This window comes from Mesoplodon densirostris, chromosome 1 (assembly GCF_025265405.1).
Source record: "Mesoplodon densirostris isolate mMesDen1 chromosome 1, mMesDen1 primary haplotype, whole genome shotgun sequence".
Lineage (NCBI taxonomy): Eukaryota > Metazoa > Chordata > Mammalia > Artiodactyla > Ziphiidae > Mesoplodon > Mesoplodon densirostris.
This window is the reverse complement of record NC_082661.1, coordinates 120,513,312-120,529,861: the sequence shown is the minus strand read 5'-3', so window position 1 is coordinate 120,529,861 and position 16,550 is coordinate 120,513,312. Positions and strand designations below refer to the sequence as shown.

Below are 16,550 nucleotides of genomic sequence, written 5' to 3'. Positions count from 1 at the left end.
GATGTGAAGTGACAGAGTACTTGAAACTGTGTTTCGCTTGTCCTAATCCAGCCTCAAGGGACCAGAATGGAAACTGCTTTTTAACGAAAACCCTTTCACCATGAAATCTTAACGTGTACATTCCTTTTAAAGCAGGGAGAAGGTTATAAGATGAAGACGAAGAAAGAAATCCGGCATGTGGAAAAGAAGAGTCACTCATAACAGTAAATGGTCAGTCAAGGTGGTAAGTGTGCTCTTATCAACAACAGTTAAGACGTAACTTCCTGTGAAACTTCTAATTTCACCAAATAAGTGATTCCATCCCCCCGCCACCCCCTTCCTCTCTTTTTCACTGAATTGCAGCTTTGAATATCCAACAAGCAGTTGGTGGTCATTTTCATGTTCACGTACACGTACATCTGCACACGAAAACCATGGCCTCTAGCTCACAGTCCATAAACCTTCTCTTCACAAATTAGGAATTTAAATATAAATGATGGTTGCAGAAGCAAATGTAAATAGTGATCTTGAGTCTCCTCTTAAGAGCGAAGGCTCAGTATGAAGTGCAGTAGCATTATTCACTCTAACAGGAAGACTATTTGGCAACAAACAGTTCATACAAATGTATTTGGAGATTTGTATTGACCAGCTTTTCACCATTTTACCACAACAGCATCTAAGAATATAATTTTGGTTGAAATACAGTGGTTGCCAAGCTTAAATGAAATGAGCAAAATCCCTATATACTACTTCATGTATTCTGTATAAACCAAAGCAAATTAAATAGGAGGTTAACGGCACTATGTTTTCTAAGTTAAAATGTTTAGTGAGCTTTGTTTAAGGTGGTCTGAACTTTTCTTCATGGAGAAGGATATTTTCCTTTAACACTGTTTTCTGAACTTTGTGCTGTTTCTTTCTATGTAGCTATAATTCAAAAGCCCATTTGGGGTGAAACAGCAGATAGAGCTTTAAAAAGCTCTGTGTAAGTCTGTGAGATAAAGCAGGATGAGTCCTTTAGGGCCGCTCACCAACAGGTCTCCAAGCCCCAAGTAACAAAGAGCAAACAGATCCCAGTTTCCACTTTCACTCATCTGCTGTTCCCTAGTTACCAGAATCCTGGTACTTGGAGTGCTGCTGTAAGGAACTGAGAAATCACGGAGTCTCACTGCCCCAAATTTTGTATGCAAGGTAACTGTAACTAAGGCCCAAAGAAATTCTTAATCCCTCCACCTCCAAAAACAACTTATTCTTTATTTATTCACTTAAAGATTTATTTCACTTCCTCTCTGTGACGCTTTCTGCCTAGGCACTGGGAAATCATCGGTAAACAACACTAGGGAGGTACTGGCCCTTGCTGACCTTACATTTTGGAGATTTAATGGTAGTCACTTCAGTATTTAAGGCATTGAGAAAGCTCCTAAGAACTGCACAGTGCTCTGGAAATAACAGTATTTGCTATCCATACATACTCTTCCAGTGTTTCAGGTGTACTCTTCATTTAATTCACTTGGATCGGTGCCTTTATCATCCTCATTTCACAGGCCCCAAATTGCCCAAGGTCACCTAAATAAAAAGTGGCAGAAACAGGATACAAACCCTAACAGGCTGCCTCTGGAGCCCACACACTCAACCCTGTTAACGGGAGATTTGACCTGGTCTGAGGGTGACAGGGAAGGTTTCCTTAAGAAAATGATGCTTGAGCTTAAAGGATGAACAGGATTCATCTGGATGAAGGGGAGGAAATTTGATGGTGTTTGGGGTAGCCTCCTAGGCACAGGCTCTAGCGTTCTGCAAAGGCCAGAACTGGGAAGAAACAAGAAAGGAGAACAGGTCAGTGTAGCTTGCAGAAGGTTTTGTCATTGTGTCTGGAGAAGTAGGAAAAATCGGAATATCCAGGCCTCATAAGCCTCTTTTCACTAAAAGTTTAGGTTATCGTCACACACTCTAGTTGCAGGGCACAGAATGAATTGGAGGTGGCAATAATGGATGAGCAGAAAACCTATTAAACTACTGAAGATGCTGACTTGGGCAGTAAGGATGGTAAGAGGTAGGCTGAATCGAGAGTTAGCGACATGAATTGCTTTTTGTCAGATGACAAGGGTGAGGGATGAGAAAATTAAGGATGACATCAGTGTGGCAGTATCTAGAATGAACCCACCCATTATGCGTGTCTTACAGCTGAATTTGGTAAAAGACATACACAAAATTTTTTTAATTGAGGTGTAGATGATTTATAATACTAGTTTCAGATGTACAACACAGTGATTCAAAATTTTTATAGATTATACTCCATTTAACGTTGTTATAAAATATTGATTATATTTCCCTGTGCTATACAATATATCCTTGTAGCTTATTTATTTTATACATAGTAGTTTGTACCTCTTAATCCCCTACCCGTGTCTTGCCCCTCCTGCCTTCCCTCTCCCCACTGGTTAACCACTGGTTTGTTCTCTATATCTGTGAGTCTATTTCTGTTTTGTTATATTCATTTGGGTATTTTTTAGGTTCTACATATAAGTAACATCAGAGTATTTGTCTTTCTCTGACTTCTTTCACTAAGCATAATACCCTCCAGGTCCATCCATGTTGTTGAAAATGGCAGAATTTCATTTTTTAATGGCTGAGTAATATTCCATTGTATATATGTACCACATCTTTTTTATCCACTCCTCTGTCCCATTTGTTTATTTTTGCTTTTATTTCCTCTGCCTTAGGAGACAGATCCAAAAAACTATTGCTACAATTTATGTCAAAGAGTATTCTATGTTTTCTTCTAGGACTTTTATGGTTTCCAGTCTTACTTTTAGGTCTTTAATCTATTTTTAGGGTTTTTTTTTAATATGTTGTGAGAAAATGTCCTAATATTATTCTTTTACGTGTAGCTGTCCAGTTTTACCAACATCATTTATTGAAGAGACTGTCTTTTCCCCATTGTATATTCTTGCCTGCTTTGTCATAGATTAACTGAGCATAAGTGTGTGGGTTTGTTTCTGGGCTCTCTATTCTGTTCCATTGATCCATGTGTCTGTTTTTGTGCCAGTTCCATACTGTTTTGATTACTGTAGCTTTGTAGTATAGTCTGGTCAGGGAGCATGATAACTCTAGCTCTGTTCTTCTTTCTCAAGACTGCTTTGGCTATACAGCAGATTAATAAAACACTAAGCATGATTTTGCAGTCTTAAATTGCTGTGTTTAAGCAATTCTGATAAATGAAATAAAACTACAAGAGGCTTCAGTCAGCTTTAGTATGCCCCTAAAAGTTTAGCAACTTGTTCAGTAGTAGACTCAGACTCTGGGTGGGAGAGAACCAAAAAGGTTATCGACACCAGCTGAGCCATGTTTCCAGAGTAATATATACCTAATATCTATGAATAAATGACACCAAAAAATATATGACAGTGCTGTGCTTCCAGGGTCCTTTAGAGTGAATTAATGCAGAAATGACTAGGTCACTAAATGTACAAGAGACTTTAAAATGATAAATAATCCACCCTGTAAAGCAGTTGGCTTGGCTCACTTGCTACACCACTCAAAGGAGAGAGAAACTCACTAGGAGAATTCATATGAATGTGGAAATAGCTTCAGCATAAAGCAAACTTAATGTGTCAGATGGAAAGAACAGCGATTTGACTGCAAGCCTCATTTTACTCTCCAGGGTGGTATTTGCCTTTCATAAGTGGATTTAGGAAATGAGTCCAAGAAGACTGCCTGGAATTCCAGGACACTGAAATGTGTGCTCTGGAAAAATCAATTTGCAAGTATATTGAAAGTTCTTATGGCCCTGCTGGCTTTTTTTTTTTTTTTTTTTAAATAGCAGAACAACCAAGCACATGGAATGTGACCCAATTTCACTGAGTCTCAGATGGTGACATCAAAATTTTTATTCTGCATTTTGTAACCAGTTGAATTTTGAGCTATCTGAACCCTATACCTGCTTTTCTTTAATACTGAGTCACAGCCATCCTATTTTTAATGTAAGGGAAAAGCTGATGGCTTAAAATAGGTATAAAATTTATACATAATCTATAGTGATTTATAGTTTATAAAATGCATTTACATTTTTGTCTTATTTAATCCTTCAAACAAGCCTCCAGGAAGAGGAGACCAATTTTGATTGCTACCTTTTACAGATGAGGATACTATGTCTCGGAGAGGTCATCTGACCTTTCTTCTTTCAAACAGCTGTGACTGGAAGAACTAGGACTTGGCCTCAAGATTACTGACATTTTACCTAGTGTCCGATTCCACTAAGCTGTCTTTCTAAAATTCGTTATGAATAATAATAATAATAGTCATATTCTATAAAAGATTACTGTATGCCAGGTACTAGGTAAGATCATTACATACATCACCACATATAGTCCCCAAAACAATGCTATAATGTAAGTACGATCATCTCTTTTTTTTTTTTTTTTTTTTTTTTTTGCGGTACGCGGGCCTCTCACTGTTGTGGCCTCTCCCGTTGCGGAGCACAGGCTCCGGACGCGCAGGCCCAGCGGCCATGGCTCACGGGCCCAGCCGCTCCGCAGCATATGGGATCCTCCCGGACCGGGGCACGAACCCGTATCCCCTGCATCGGCAGGCGGACTCTCAACCACTGCGCCACCAGGGAGGCCCGATCATCTCTTTTTTAATAAACAAGGAAACTGAAGTTTAGAAGAATTAAATGACTTACCCAAGGTCCTATAGTTAATGGGCAAAAGAATAAAATTTTAACTTAACCAGAGCCTAGCTCTTAACTAGTACTCATATTAATAGTTGAATAGTACTTGATGATTATCAGAAACCTAAAAGCAAATTTTGAATCAAACGTACGTACAAAGGCAAACTGTAGTAAATTTCTTCGTACAATACACAGTGAAAATACTCCGTTTTTTGGTTTTTTTTTTTTAAATAAAGCAAAACTTCATAGCCATAACCTTCAAAAATACCATTAGAGAGCTGATTAGCGAGGCTGTGACAACGGAGGAACCCCAGACACACGCTGGAAAAGCCTGGAACAGCTGTACTGTAAACCCCTTTTAGGGACATGCTCAGGATCTCACAGCCACATGGAAGCCAAGAGCAGCAGCAACAGCACGAGGCTTGCCGGGGGGAAACACTTTATCTGAGGCCAAAAAGTTGACTCATTTCATTCATGCCTTCAAAAAAGGACTTGGCGAGCAGTGTGAAGAAGAGGCGAGAGCAACCCCTGGACTGGCCAAAGCCGCGCGCCACTGCATCCCCGTGTCCAGCGCCTACGTCCCGCCGCCGTTGCCACCATGCCCAAGAGAAAGGCTGAAGGGGATGCTAAAGGAGATAAAACCAAGGTGAAGGATGAACCACAGAGAAGATCTGCAAGGTTATCTGCTAAACCTGCTCCTCCAAAGCCAGAGCCCAAGCCTAAAAAGGCCCCTGCAAAGAAGGGAGAGAAGGTACCCAAAGGGAAAAAGGGAAAAGCTGATGCTGGCGAGGATGGGAATAACCCTGCAGAAAACGGAGATGCCAAAACAGACCAGGCACAGAAAGCTGAGGGTGCTGGAGATGCCAAGTGAAGTGTGCATTTTTGATAACTGTGTACTTCTGGTGACGGTACAGTTTGAAATACTATTTTTTTATCAAGTTTTATAAAAATGCAGAGTTTTGTTTTACTTTTTTTTTTTTTAAGCTATGTTGTTAGCATACAGAACACTTCATTGTTGTTTTTTGGGGGAAGAGCACATGTCACTAATAGATTGTTTCTGAAGCTGGATTGACATGGGAAAAAACACCTTTCCCGTCTGGTTTTGAGAGACTTCCTCTTGGTTCCCAGGAAGGAGGGGTTCCTTGATGTTGACACACAGTAGCCACCTTGGCACAAACGCCTCGTGGTGTGGAGAAACGAAAATTAGTTTTTATGTCCTCTCCTCCCTCTCCACCTTCAGCCTAGACTTGACTCCCTTCAACCCAGAGACCTGTTGGAACCTGACACCTCAAAATTGGTTACCAGTATGTCAGGCAATCTGGACTTTCCAGTGTGACCACTGAGATGGCGTCCCTCAAAAGAGGAGCGGTTCCTTTTTTAGACTGTGGATCTTCAGATTGATACTTCTGCCATTTTCATTTCCATTTCCTGAAAGTCAGAGTCGGCTTGTGAAAAGTTGTTAAACAACCTACTAAATGTGATACGTCAACCCTCACTCTAAACTTTCCCTGTTCAGAGCATCACATGAAGACTTCATGGGGTTTTATAGTGGCTTTCTGATTTTGGTAGTCCATTGCAAAAGGGAGTTTGAAAGTTGTTGTATACTGTTAACGATTGTCTGCCCATGTCCTGCCTGAAATACCATGATTGTTTATGAAAAGTATCTTTAATAAAGCTGGATACAGTTTGGAAAAAAAAAAAAAAGGACTTGACCTTCCACCTGGTTTAGAGTGAAAAAGCTAGTAATAATACACAGTGGTGAATAAAACCTCCACGGCCCCTGCCCTTCTGCATCTCTCAGCCTGCAAGGGGGAAAGAGATGGAACATGAATTGTTTAAGGGCTAAAAATACAAAGCCCAAGATCCAATGGAAGAATAACACAGGAACATATTTAGACTTGGGGGCTGGGGGAAGTCCCTCAGAAGTCATGACATGTATGCTGAGACCTCGTAGGTGGTGCCAGCAACGTAAAGAATGGGCAGAAGGAGAAGACTCCAGCAAAGAGTACAACGTGTGCAAGAGCCTTGAGGCGGGAAAAGGCCTAACACATTTGAGGAAATGAAAGAAGATTAGTGTAACAGAGCCTGATGAGCTGGTGGGGGGTGAGGCAGGCCCATGATGAAGTGAGACAAGCATCATCACAGGCCAGAATATAGGATTTGGATTTCATTCTAAAAAAATGTGAAGCCTTTGAAAGATTTTAAGCAAGAGTCTGACCAGATGTTTTACTTATTTATTTTTTTAAGCACACCAGCTATGTAGAGAAGGATTGGAGGGAAAACAAGAATAAACTGAAGGAGGTGAGCTAGGAGGTTATTGCTGTAGGCCAACTAAGCCACCATGGCAGGGCTAGGACCTGGGCAGCAGTTTTAGGAAAGTCAACAGAATCTGATGGCTTGGGGTTAGGATGGAGAAGAAGGGTTGAGTCAAGGATGATGCCTTGACTCAAGGTTTCAAGGGTAAGCAGGTGGGTGGTGGAAAAAGAAACAGGATGGGTTTTAAGAAGAAGATCAAGCACTCAGGCTTTTGTCGACACACAAGTCTGGAGCTTTGAGGAAAAGTTGGACTAGGCGTATAAAAATGTGAGTGTTATCACTAAAGAGGTGAATACTGAATATCAGAAAGGGAACACCAGAGAATAGGTGGGATTACCTAGAGAGAAAGTGAAAGTGAGCAAAGAAGGGGCTCAGGATCGAGCCCCAAAGAACAACATTTTGAAGAGGAATAGAGAGCTGTAAAAGGTTGCCTCTGACCTCTTCCTTCCTAGAGATCTCCAAGCAGTTCTAGCTCCTCTAATCTATAATCATATTCAGCCTCGGCCCTCTAAGATATATTTTTTATTTTTTTATTTTTGTGGTACGCAGGCCTCTCACTGTTGTGGCCTCTCCCGTTGCGGAGCACAGGCTCCGGACGCGCAGGCTCAGTGGCCATGGCTCACGGGCCCAGCCGCTCCGTGGCATGTGGGATCTTCCCGGACCGGGGCACGAACCCGTGTCCCCTGCATCGGCAGGCGGACTCTCAGCCACTGCGCCACCAGGGAAGCCCCAGTATATATTTTTAAAATTTTTTTCATAGCATATTCTTTTCTGAAGATATTTCTAATCTTACTTTTATTCCTTTATGCATTATAAATGTAGTTCTCTCATATTCTGTGTATAATAATTCTAAATTGGAACCCAATGCAGGACTGTTTTTGCTGGTTCTTGCTCATTTTTCCCCTGTGTCCCTGGTCCTCTAGTATATTTGTTTGGTTTTACCCAAAATATTTTAATCCATGCAGTTTAGTATCAGTGGATGAAAGAAACTTTCCTATAATGCAGATTAGCTGATAAGCTTTTATAAATAACTGACCATGCACATTTACAGCCCCTTTACTTCTTAGTTTGTGACACACACTGTGTAAGTGGTCGGGGGAGTCCAGCGTTGAAGACATTATCCTAATATTACTCAGCCATTAAAAACAGAATGAAATAATGCCATTTGCAGCAACATGGATGGACCTAGAGATCATCATATTAAGTGAAAGAAAGATAAATATCATACGATATCGCTTATATGTGAACTCTTAAAAAAAAAAAGATACAAATGAACTTATTTCCAAGACAGAGACTCACAGACATAGAAAACAAGCATATGGTCACCAAAGTGGGGGGAGGGACAAATTAGGAGGTTGGGATTGACATATACACACTACTATATATAAAATAGATAATCAACAAGGACCTACTGTATAGAACCGGGAACTATACTCAATATTTTGTAATAACCTATAAGGGAGGAGAATCTGAAGAATATATATATATATATATATATATATATATATATATATATATAACTAAATCACTTTGCTGTACACCTGAATCTAACACAACATTGTTAATCAACTCTACTTCAATTTTAAAAAATATATTAAAAAAAAAAGACATTATCCCCAGCATCACCACTCACTTGAGGGCATATAACTGTACAGTCTAGTCCAAGAGGCAAACATGATAGTAAGTAACACAAATCAAAATATAGAGCTATAGGGCTTCCCTGGTGGCGCAGTGGTTGAGAGTCTGCCTGCCGATGCAGGGGACACGGGTTCGTGCCCCAGTCCGGGAAGATCCCACATGCCGCGGAGCGGCTGGGCCCGTGAGCCGTGGCTGCGGAGCCTGCGCGTCCGGAGCCTGTGCTCCGCAACGGGAGAGGCCACAACAGTGAGAGGCCCGCGTACCGCAAAAAATATATATATATAGAGAGAGAGAGCTATAATAAAAGATATAAACAAATTGCTAGGAGAACCCACTGGAAGATGTAGTAAACACCAATGGAGGAGATCTTGCAAAGCTTCTTGAAGTGCATATTTGAACTGGCTTTTGAAGAAAGGGTAGGATTTAAGACTGGGCAGTGTGATATGTGCTATGCTCAGATGTTTGGCCTTTATCCCAGAGACAGTAAGGTACCACTGGAAGTGTTGTCGAAGGAGAATAATACAGTCAGATAGGATTTAGGTAACCCTAGTGGTAGGAGAGGGAGTTAGTGGTGAGGAGAGTTTGAACACCAGGACCCCAGTTATGAGACGGGATGAGGGCCTGATCCTGGGCAGAGACAACAGAAAGGAGAGGGCAGGTGTGAGGGACATTTCAGAAGTATAACAACCAGATTAATTCCATAGAGGGAGTGAGGGTTGTGATCCTGTGTGTAATCACTAACAAAAATATAGAATGTAAGAAAAGGAAAACAAAATTAGGGACGGAAATAGGTCAATCTGAAGTGCCTTAAATATTTGTCAGTGATGAGGAAGAGAAATCTGGGCTAGCAATCTTAATGTGGTTACAGAAGTGGCCTGAGTGAACATAAATCACACGCTTACTAGCTGTGTAAGCTTAGCCAGCTTATTTAACTTCTGTGCCTTAACTTCCTCACCTCTATTAGGATAAGAGTAACATATCTCACAGAACTGTTGTTAGAATTAAACGAGTGAATCCATGTAAGTCACTTAACAGTGACTAGCAAGCCCATAGTAAGCCCTCAGTAAATTCAGCTGTTATTAGTAGTGCTAAGAGGCGGGGGCAGGAAGATAAATCAGGAGCTTGGGATGAACATATACACACCACTGTATATAAAATAGGTAAACAACAAGGACCTACTGCATAGCACAGGGAACTCTACTTAATAGCTTGTCATAACCTGTAATGGAAAAGAATCTGAAAAAGAATATATATGTATATATAACTGAATCACTGTGCTATACACGTGAAACTGACACAAGACTGTAAATCAACGCTACTTCAATTCTTTAAAAACGATATAGATTTTTTAAAAAGAGAGAGGTGAGACAAGAGCCGAGACTAGCACCCAAAGAGCCTGGATTCAGGAGGCCAGTGGATAGAGCAGCAGCCGCCAGGTGTGCTAGAACACAACAGTGGGAGAGGTCAGGACAGCAGCATCACTGAAGTCCTCTGCATGTCACGTCGGTTTATACTTCAGAACACTTTCAATTATTTCATATGACCCGTTTCTCACAGTAGCCCTGGGAAATCATTAAAATAGGTATTCTCATTCCTCTTTACTAAGGAGAGAGAGCAAAATCGCCGAAGCTATAGTTAATAAATGACAGGTTTGGCTTTTAACCTAGACCTCCTGATTCTGCTTCCAGGAAGTCAGAACTATGGTCTGAGTTGCTTCACTCCAGATTCAGGACCCTGCCCTCCAGAATATTTTCCAGAATTCATCTGAAGTAGATAATGTTTTTATGTAGTGTTTTTCATTTTTCTTTCCCTTTAAAAAAATCCCTAATTAACCAAAAGCAGGGGTCTAGAGCCAGGTGGCGTGACGTCCACTTCTGGCTCGCCCATGTACTAAGTGTGCCACCAGTATAATCGCTGTATGGCTCTATTTTCTTATTTGTAAAATGAAAGAGGTGGTACCTCACTGTTACTAGGATTAAATGAGTTCCACCTTAGAACAGTGCCTGGCACATCATAAACATTTAATAACAACAACATTATTAGTTGTACTACTAAGTTAACTATACATCTTTATTAGGGTTATATTTTTCTTCTGTAGCCAACATGTACATCAGTACTTTACCAGTAATTACTTTTCATTTTTTAAAAAACTGGCCCTGTGACCTCAGATATTTTTTTAATCACAAGTCACTAGAAAAGAACAAACAAAAATTAAGTCCCACTTATTGGTATTAGTTGAAGAACACATCTACACAAACTGGGAATTATTTTTAAATGGTGCAGTAGTTTATTATGATTACATAAAGTAGTTAGAATTAATGCTTAGGAAAAAATGTTTTTAGCCCCATGACTTCCTGAAGAAGAGAGAGAGAAAAGGAGAAGGAAAGGAAAGGAAAGAGAGAGGTGGGTTAGGAAGAGAACTAGAATAACAAATTCTCTGTTCTCAGTGGGCTATAGGGAAGGCATATCAGAAAAGACTTTTCCTTAGGACATAACAAAGCTAAGTCCTTAAAGATGAGTAAGAGTGAGCCTACAGGGACTTCCCTGGTGATCCAGCGGCTAAGACTCTGCGCTCCCAATGCAGGGAGACTGGGTTTGATCTCTGGTCAGGGAAGTAGAGCCCACATGCTGCAACTAAAGATCCTGCATGCCACAACTAAGACCCAGTACAGCCAAATAAATAAATAAATACTAAAAAAAAAAAAAGAGGCTGTAAAGGTGGATCTCACTAGGGAGAAGATAGACCACACTTTCAAGGAGATGGCATTTGAAACACACTTGAAGAGTAAAGAGAAGTTAGAGATAAATGAAGATGACAGCAGGGGATTATAAGTGGATATGAAATCATGAGCAAAGAAAAGGAAGTTGGAAACCAACGGGTTAATGACTGGCATGTAGTCTAGATCCTCTAGATCCTCCAAGTGTGGTCTGTGGACCAGCAGTATCAGCATCACCTGGGAGTCTTGTTAGAAAGACAGAATCTCTGGGCTCACCCTGACTCCTCGATCAGAATCCACATTTGAAGATCCCTGGGTGACACGTATGCACTGTAAGCTTTGGGAAGTGCTGCTCCAGAACGTATTACTGGCCCTTAATCTTGGCTGAACATCGGAATCATCTACAGAGGTTTTTTGGGGTTTTTTTTTTAAGTGTTTGATGCTGGGCACCACCCCTAGAAATTCTAAGTAAACTGGTAAGGGAAGTGGCCTGGACACTGGGATTTTTTTTAATCTCCCCAGATAATTCTAATGTGTACCCAAGTTTGAGAACCAGTGGAGATTGTCAAACAATGCTTTTCAGTGGAGAGTATGGGCATTAAGCATGAGAAGGTTTATTGGGATGAACTGCAGAGCGCTAAAGGTGTAAGGGTGTGTGGGGGGGGTTGGTGTTGTTGGGTTTTTTTTTAGCTAGCCACCAGGGGCTAAATACCACCAGTATGTGAACCTATAGAGGAAAGGTTGGGTTTAACCTAAATATATTCCTGACTTGAAAATGTGATATGGAAAGTACAACATTCATCTGTGAAATATAACCTGAAATATAACCATGAGAATCCAATGAATAGCTGTTTTTCTATATTTTAAATGTTTCTTAAAATTAAAACAATGTATAGTGAAATGACTAAACGGAACGATTGGTTTCCTGACTTGTTTTCCACTACATTTGGGTTTGAAAAGCATGAAAACCCAAGGACAGATAGATTCCTCAATGCAAATGCTTCTCTCTCAGATCCATTATCTAAACCCAGAAAGAGAAGATGACTGAAATTCTATTTCTGAAATGTCAGCTTGATGGATCCTGCCCTTGCACCTTTCCATCAGATGGCGATCTCATCACAGTTTATACACTGTCAATATTTCATAACAGGTCCACAGCCAGTCAGCCAAAACGCTCATGCTTTTTGTGCAACACTGTTCTTGGTATAGGCTTTTGCCCAGTGAATAACCTTCCTGCACCCCATGTAGTTGGGGCCTACAGACCCTGATTGCGTGACCAAGAACAAGAGAGATTTATAAGGGGAAGTAACACCCAACTTTTTTTTTTTTTTTTTTTTTTTTTTGCGGTATGCGGGCCTCTCACTGTTGTGGCCTCCCCCGTTGCGGAGCACAGGCTCCGGACGCGCAGGCTCAGCGGCCATGGCTCACGGGCCCAGCCGCTCTGCGGCATATGGGATCCTCCCAGACCGGGGCACGAACCCGTATCCCCTACATCGGCAGGCGGACTCTCAACCACTTGCGCCACCAGGGAGGCCCCACACCCAACTTTTTAAACTATCACCCACATTATACCTGAATATAAATGGGCATAAGTAATAGTTTTTTTAAATTATAGAAACATATCCACTATTTCTAGAAAGATAATGTTCGCTTGCATTGAGGTGCTAAGAGAAAGACCTTGCTTCTTATTGCAAGATTAATTGGGAAGCTGGATTGGTTTTTGGAAGATGAAGCAAAACAAAAAAAGTTCAACTGGGCTGTAGTGATGACTGCACATCTATATACATTTACTAAAAATTATCAAGCTATATATAATAGATGAATGATATGGTATATAAATTATATATCAGTTAAGCTGTAAAAAGTTGGGGGGAGAGTCAATTACAAAAATAATTGCTAAGAATTCTCCCTAAGAAAACAAAGTGAGATCACCAGGGTAACATTATCATAGGACCATCTGAGAAGCCTGGTGCCTGGAAGATTAGGAATAGATGGTAAAAGCAGAGGTGAGAAAATCCTGATCTTCTTGCTCTGATTTCCACATTCTCTGGGACATGGCCTGCCCAAATGAGTCACTTTCCTTCTCTGGAACCTCTGCAGAGTCATGGGAGTGGGGCAGGTGTTGAAATCACCCCAGAAGGAATTGATACTTTGATATTCTTGGCTCCAAGCTTTAGTGAGCTGGGGCATGGAGGTCAGTGCCACTTTTAATACAAAAAAGGAAGGCAGGACCATGGTGAGGCAGACAGAGGAAGTGCTGTACTAACATGTTTACAGAAGCCAAGGTAGCCTGGGTGATCCATCTAAAGGAAAAGAAACTTGTCTGGGGTAAGTAAACAACCTCAAGGTCACTGAGAACACTTTTAGGCCCCAACAGAAGCAGAATTCTAAAGGTTCTCCTGGACCTGCAAAAATAGTCTGTTGCATGTATGTGAGTGAACAGCGTTGTTCCCAAAATTCATCTTGCCTGACTCGCCTTTTCTCTAGGGGCTATGTCTTGTTCTTGGGCAGGCATTCAGGTGTCACCCTTTCACACTGATCAGGAGGAAGGGACATACGAAGGAAGAACTTTGTTTTATGGAGGAGGAGTTCCTACCAAGAACAATACTGCACAAGAGGATGAAAACCTCTGCCAAAGGATGTTAATTTATTTTGACTTGTTGACTGCCTGTAAAACACTGATACTTTATGCAGGTATTATCCAGTAAGGCAAGATGTTCTTAGTGGAGTCTCCATAAAAAAGCTCAAATAGAATTGATTTATCCTGTCATGACTGACATGAGGCAGGAGAAGGGAAGGTATTCTTTGCAATGGCAGAAGAGAGTCTTTAATTTGAATTTGCATATGGAAAAGCAATTTCATAGTAAATGAAGTAAGGACACTGTTCTCCCTTTTTGAAAGGCTGCATTTTGCAGGGTGAGAGGCTTATTATACAACATAGAGGCATGACCGAGATGCTCCATCCTGACTCCATATCCCTGACCCAGTGTGCCCTTGAAAACCCAAGACATTTTGATGGAAATCTCAGAGCACCTTTGTCAGCCTCCTTACTTCACAGATAAGACTGAGGCCCAGAGGTCTGCAAATGGCTTTCCCCAGTACCTGAGTGAGTGACCTGAGCATCAGAGACTTCAGAACTAGAAGAGGGTCTTTCTGACTCCATCCCTGAAACCCCTAATATGGGAAACAATGTTCTGTGGAGGGGACAGAGTCACCCAGAGGAGGTCATTGCCTTCCAAGAGCTTTCTAGCACACTTCAGGGCTTTGTTCTCTGAGGCATCTAGCAAATCCCCTCAGTCAAAAGTATGTTAAACCACCCCGTTAGGAAGTCGAGGGCCCCCATTCTCTGAGGCATTTCTGCTGAATGGCAAGGAAGATTTTGGCAAGTTCTTTAAAATAAATAAAAGGAAGAGAAAAAAAAAAAAAGCTAAACTCACCACCTATTGTTTCTCTATCCACAGGATCATACTGTTTTTATTGCCAGTATTGAGAAATTCATGGAAGATAAGTCAGCAGGAAGTAAAAATTTACGGAGAAGGGTGTGTGTGTTTGCTGCTTCCACACATTAATGGCATGATTTTTTTTTTATGCACAAAGAAAAAAAAGGAAAAGAAAACCACCCACATTTTAATTTAGCATGAGCCAATTTACAGAGCATGAAAATTCACTTTCATTCCCAGGATTGGCACGTGTGCAATTAGCAATGCAGTGTATATACGAGAAGCCATGCTGTTACCAGTTTATCTCAAGTGATTTGGTGTCATTTACAAAAGGAAGAAATTCCTGCCGCCAGAAGAGACAGAAGGAGATGGAATGATCAAATCATGGAGAAACACTAAAATTACTAAATCTACAACAGCTCGCCTTATTTTTCTTGGACCCAAACTGTCAGGGTATAAACACTATTTGTTTCTTTTTTAAAACATCTATAGTTTTGCTGTAAATAATAACACTGTATAAATTCTAACAGAAAAATGGAATAAATGTCAATAAGGCACTGCCTCTTAGAACACAAAGAGAATATTGCAGATGCATTTAACATAACGGGGGTCTCAAGTGACTTCACCCCAAAAGAAGGAGGAGGGGTGATGGGTAGGGGGATCTTCACCGATTCTTGTATATTAGCAATTATAATGTTTGTATACGCAAAACTGCTAGCTTGATTTTAAAAAAACAAATCTTTAAAATCTGCTGCAAATTTAAATAATTCCCAAAATGAGGAATTCTGTAGTTCTGTGAAAAAAATTTTTCTTCAGAATACTAATATTTTGATGCATGTGTATCACCTTATTTTGATTAACTCTTTTCCAATTTTGCAAACACTACAGTATACTGCAACACAGAAGATTTTATCTGTAAACACAAAGCCCTTCATCTAATATTTGTTGCTATTGCCAATTTTTCAATGAAATGACCTAAAAATGAAAAAAAAAATAACCTATACGGTAGTTGCTTTAGGGGGAGGGGGGTGCTGGTAGTGCTTAAAAGGGTAATGCTTGCCGCTTTAGAGGTGGATGGTGCTCATAAGAGGCCCCTGTCAGGGGTATTTTCAGTGGACTGCACAGAAATTCTTAGCTAGTAAAATGGCAGCACGCTGTAAACTTATTCCTGTATCGTGTACTGGCTGTAAGATGTAGACACCTTTCAGTAAGCCAATCATTTGTAACCATTCTAGCCATGTCATACTAGGTTAATAAGGCTGCTGTGTTTTAAAGGGCATTTTTATTTGGGTTTTGGTGAAATTCTTTAATTTGTTGATTATATTCATATAAAATCAGCATTTATTGACACATAGCTCTAATGACATATGTATGAGAAACCATACACTGGATGACCTAGTCGATTATTTAAGCATAAAATAAATTGTGTTAAACTCTTCACCTATCTGTGCTCTACAGTGTCCTTGTGTTCTCTGGCAAAAGGTAATTGTCTTAACTCCTTGTCACTTGGCTGCAGCCGTCTTCCTCACCAGCCCGTTTCGTGCCTCTGCCTCTGTGGTCACTAAAGAGATAGTCCCCAACATTCAGTCTTGCCCTGCCAACTCCCAACTTAACACAAATTCTGTGCATTTCATTGAGAAGCCAAAAATTACAGATTGACTGACAAGTGATCTTTGCCCACAGCTGGTATGAGCTGCCCCCCAAAACGTGGAGAATTTGGGCTGTAACAGCTGGCACGTACAGAAGTTGTAAAATAGCACTTCCAGGAACCATTCAGACAGCAGTTGTCTGTAG

The 16,550-nt window shown here is 40.7% G+C and overlaps 2 protein-coding genes across 6 annotated transcripts in view; both read left to right on the top strand.

Annotated features, from left to right (window-relative positions):
• Positions 1-16,172, top strand: part of ANK3 (ankyrin 3) — a 524,774-nt gene extending 508,602 nt beyond the window's left edge. For all 5 annotated transcript variants that reach the window (XM_060108675.1, XM_060108669.1, XM_060108681.1 and 2 more), the window contains 2 exons: positions 133-223; positions 14,778-16,172. In XM_060108675.1, coding sequence (XP_059964658.1) covers positions 133-201 — 69 coding nt within the window. In that variant the 3' untranslated portion in view covers positions 202-223; positions 14,778-16,172. The remainder of the gene's footprint in view (positions 1-132; positions 224-14,777) is intronic.
• LOC132484150 (non-histone chromosomal protein HMG-17) lies at positions 5,129-5,578 on the top strand. The gene has a single exon (XM_060090357.1). The coding sequence runs from the start codon at positions 5,244-5,246 to the stop codon at positions 5,514-5,516; it is 273 nt and encodes a 90-aa protein (XP_059946340.1). The 5' UTR covers positions 5,129-5,243; the 3' UTR covers positions 5,517-5,578.
• Positions 16,173-16,550: the final 378 nt, after the last annotated feature.

Excerpts from the sequence above, each read along its gene's own strand:
- LOC132484150 (XM_060090357.1), top strand. The coding sequence starts at position 5,244 with ATGCCCAAGAGAAAGGCTGAAGGGGATGCTAAAGGAGATAAAACCAAG.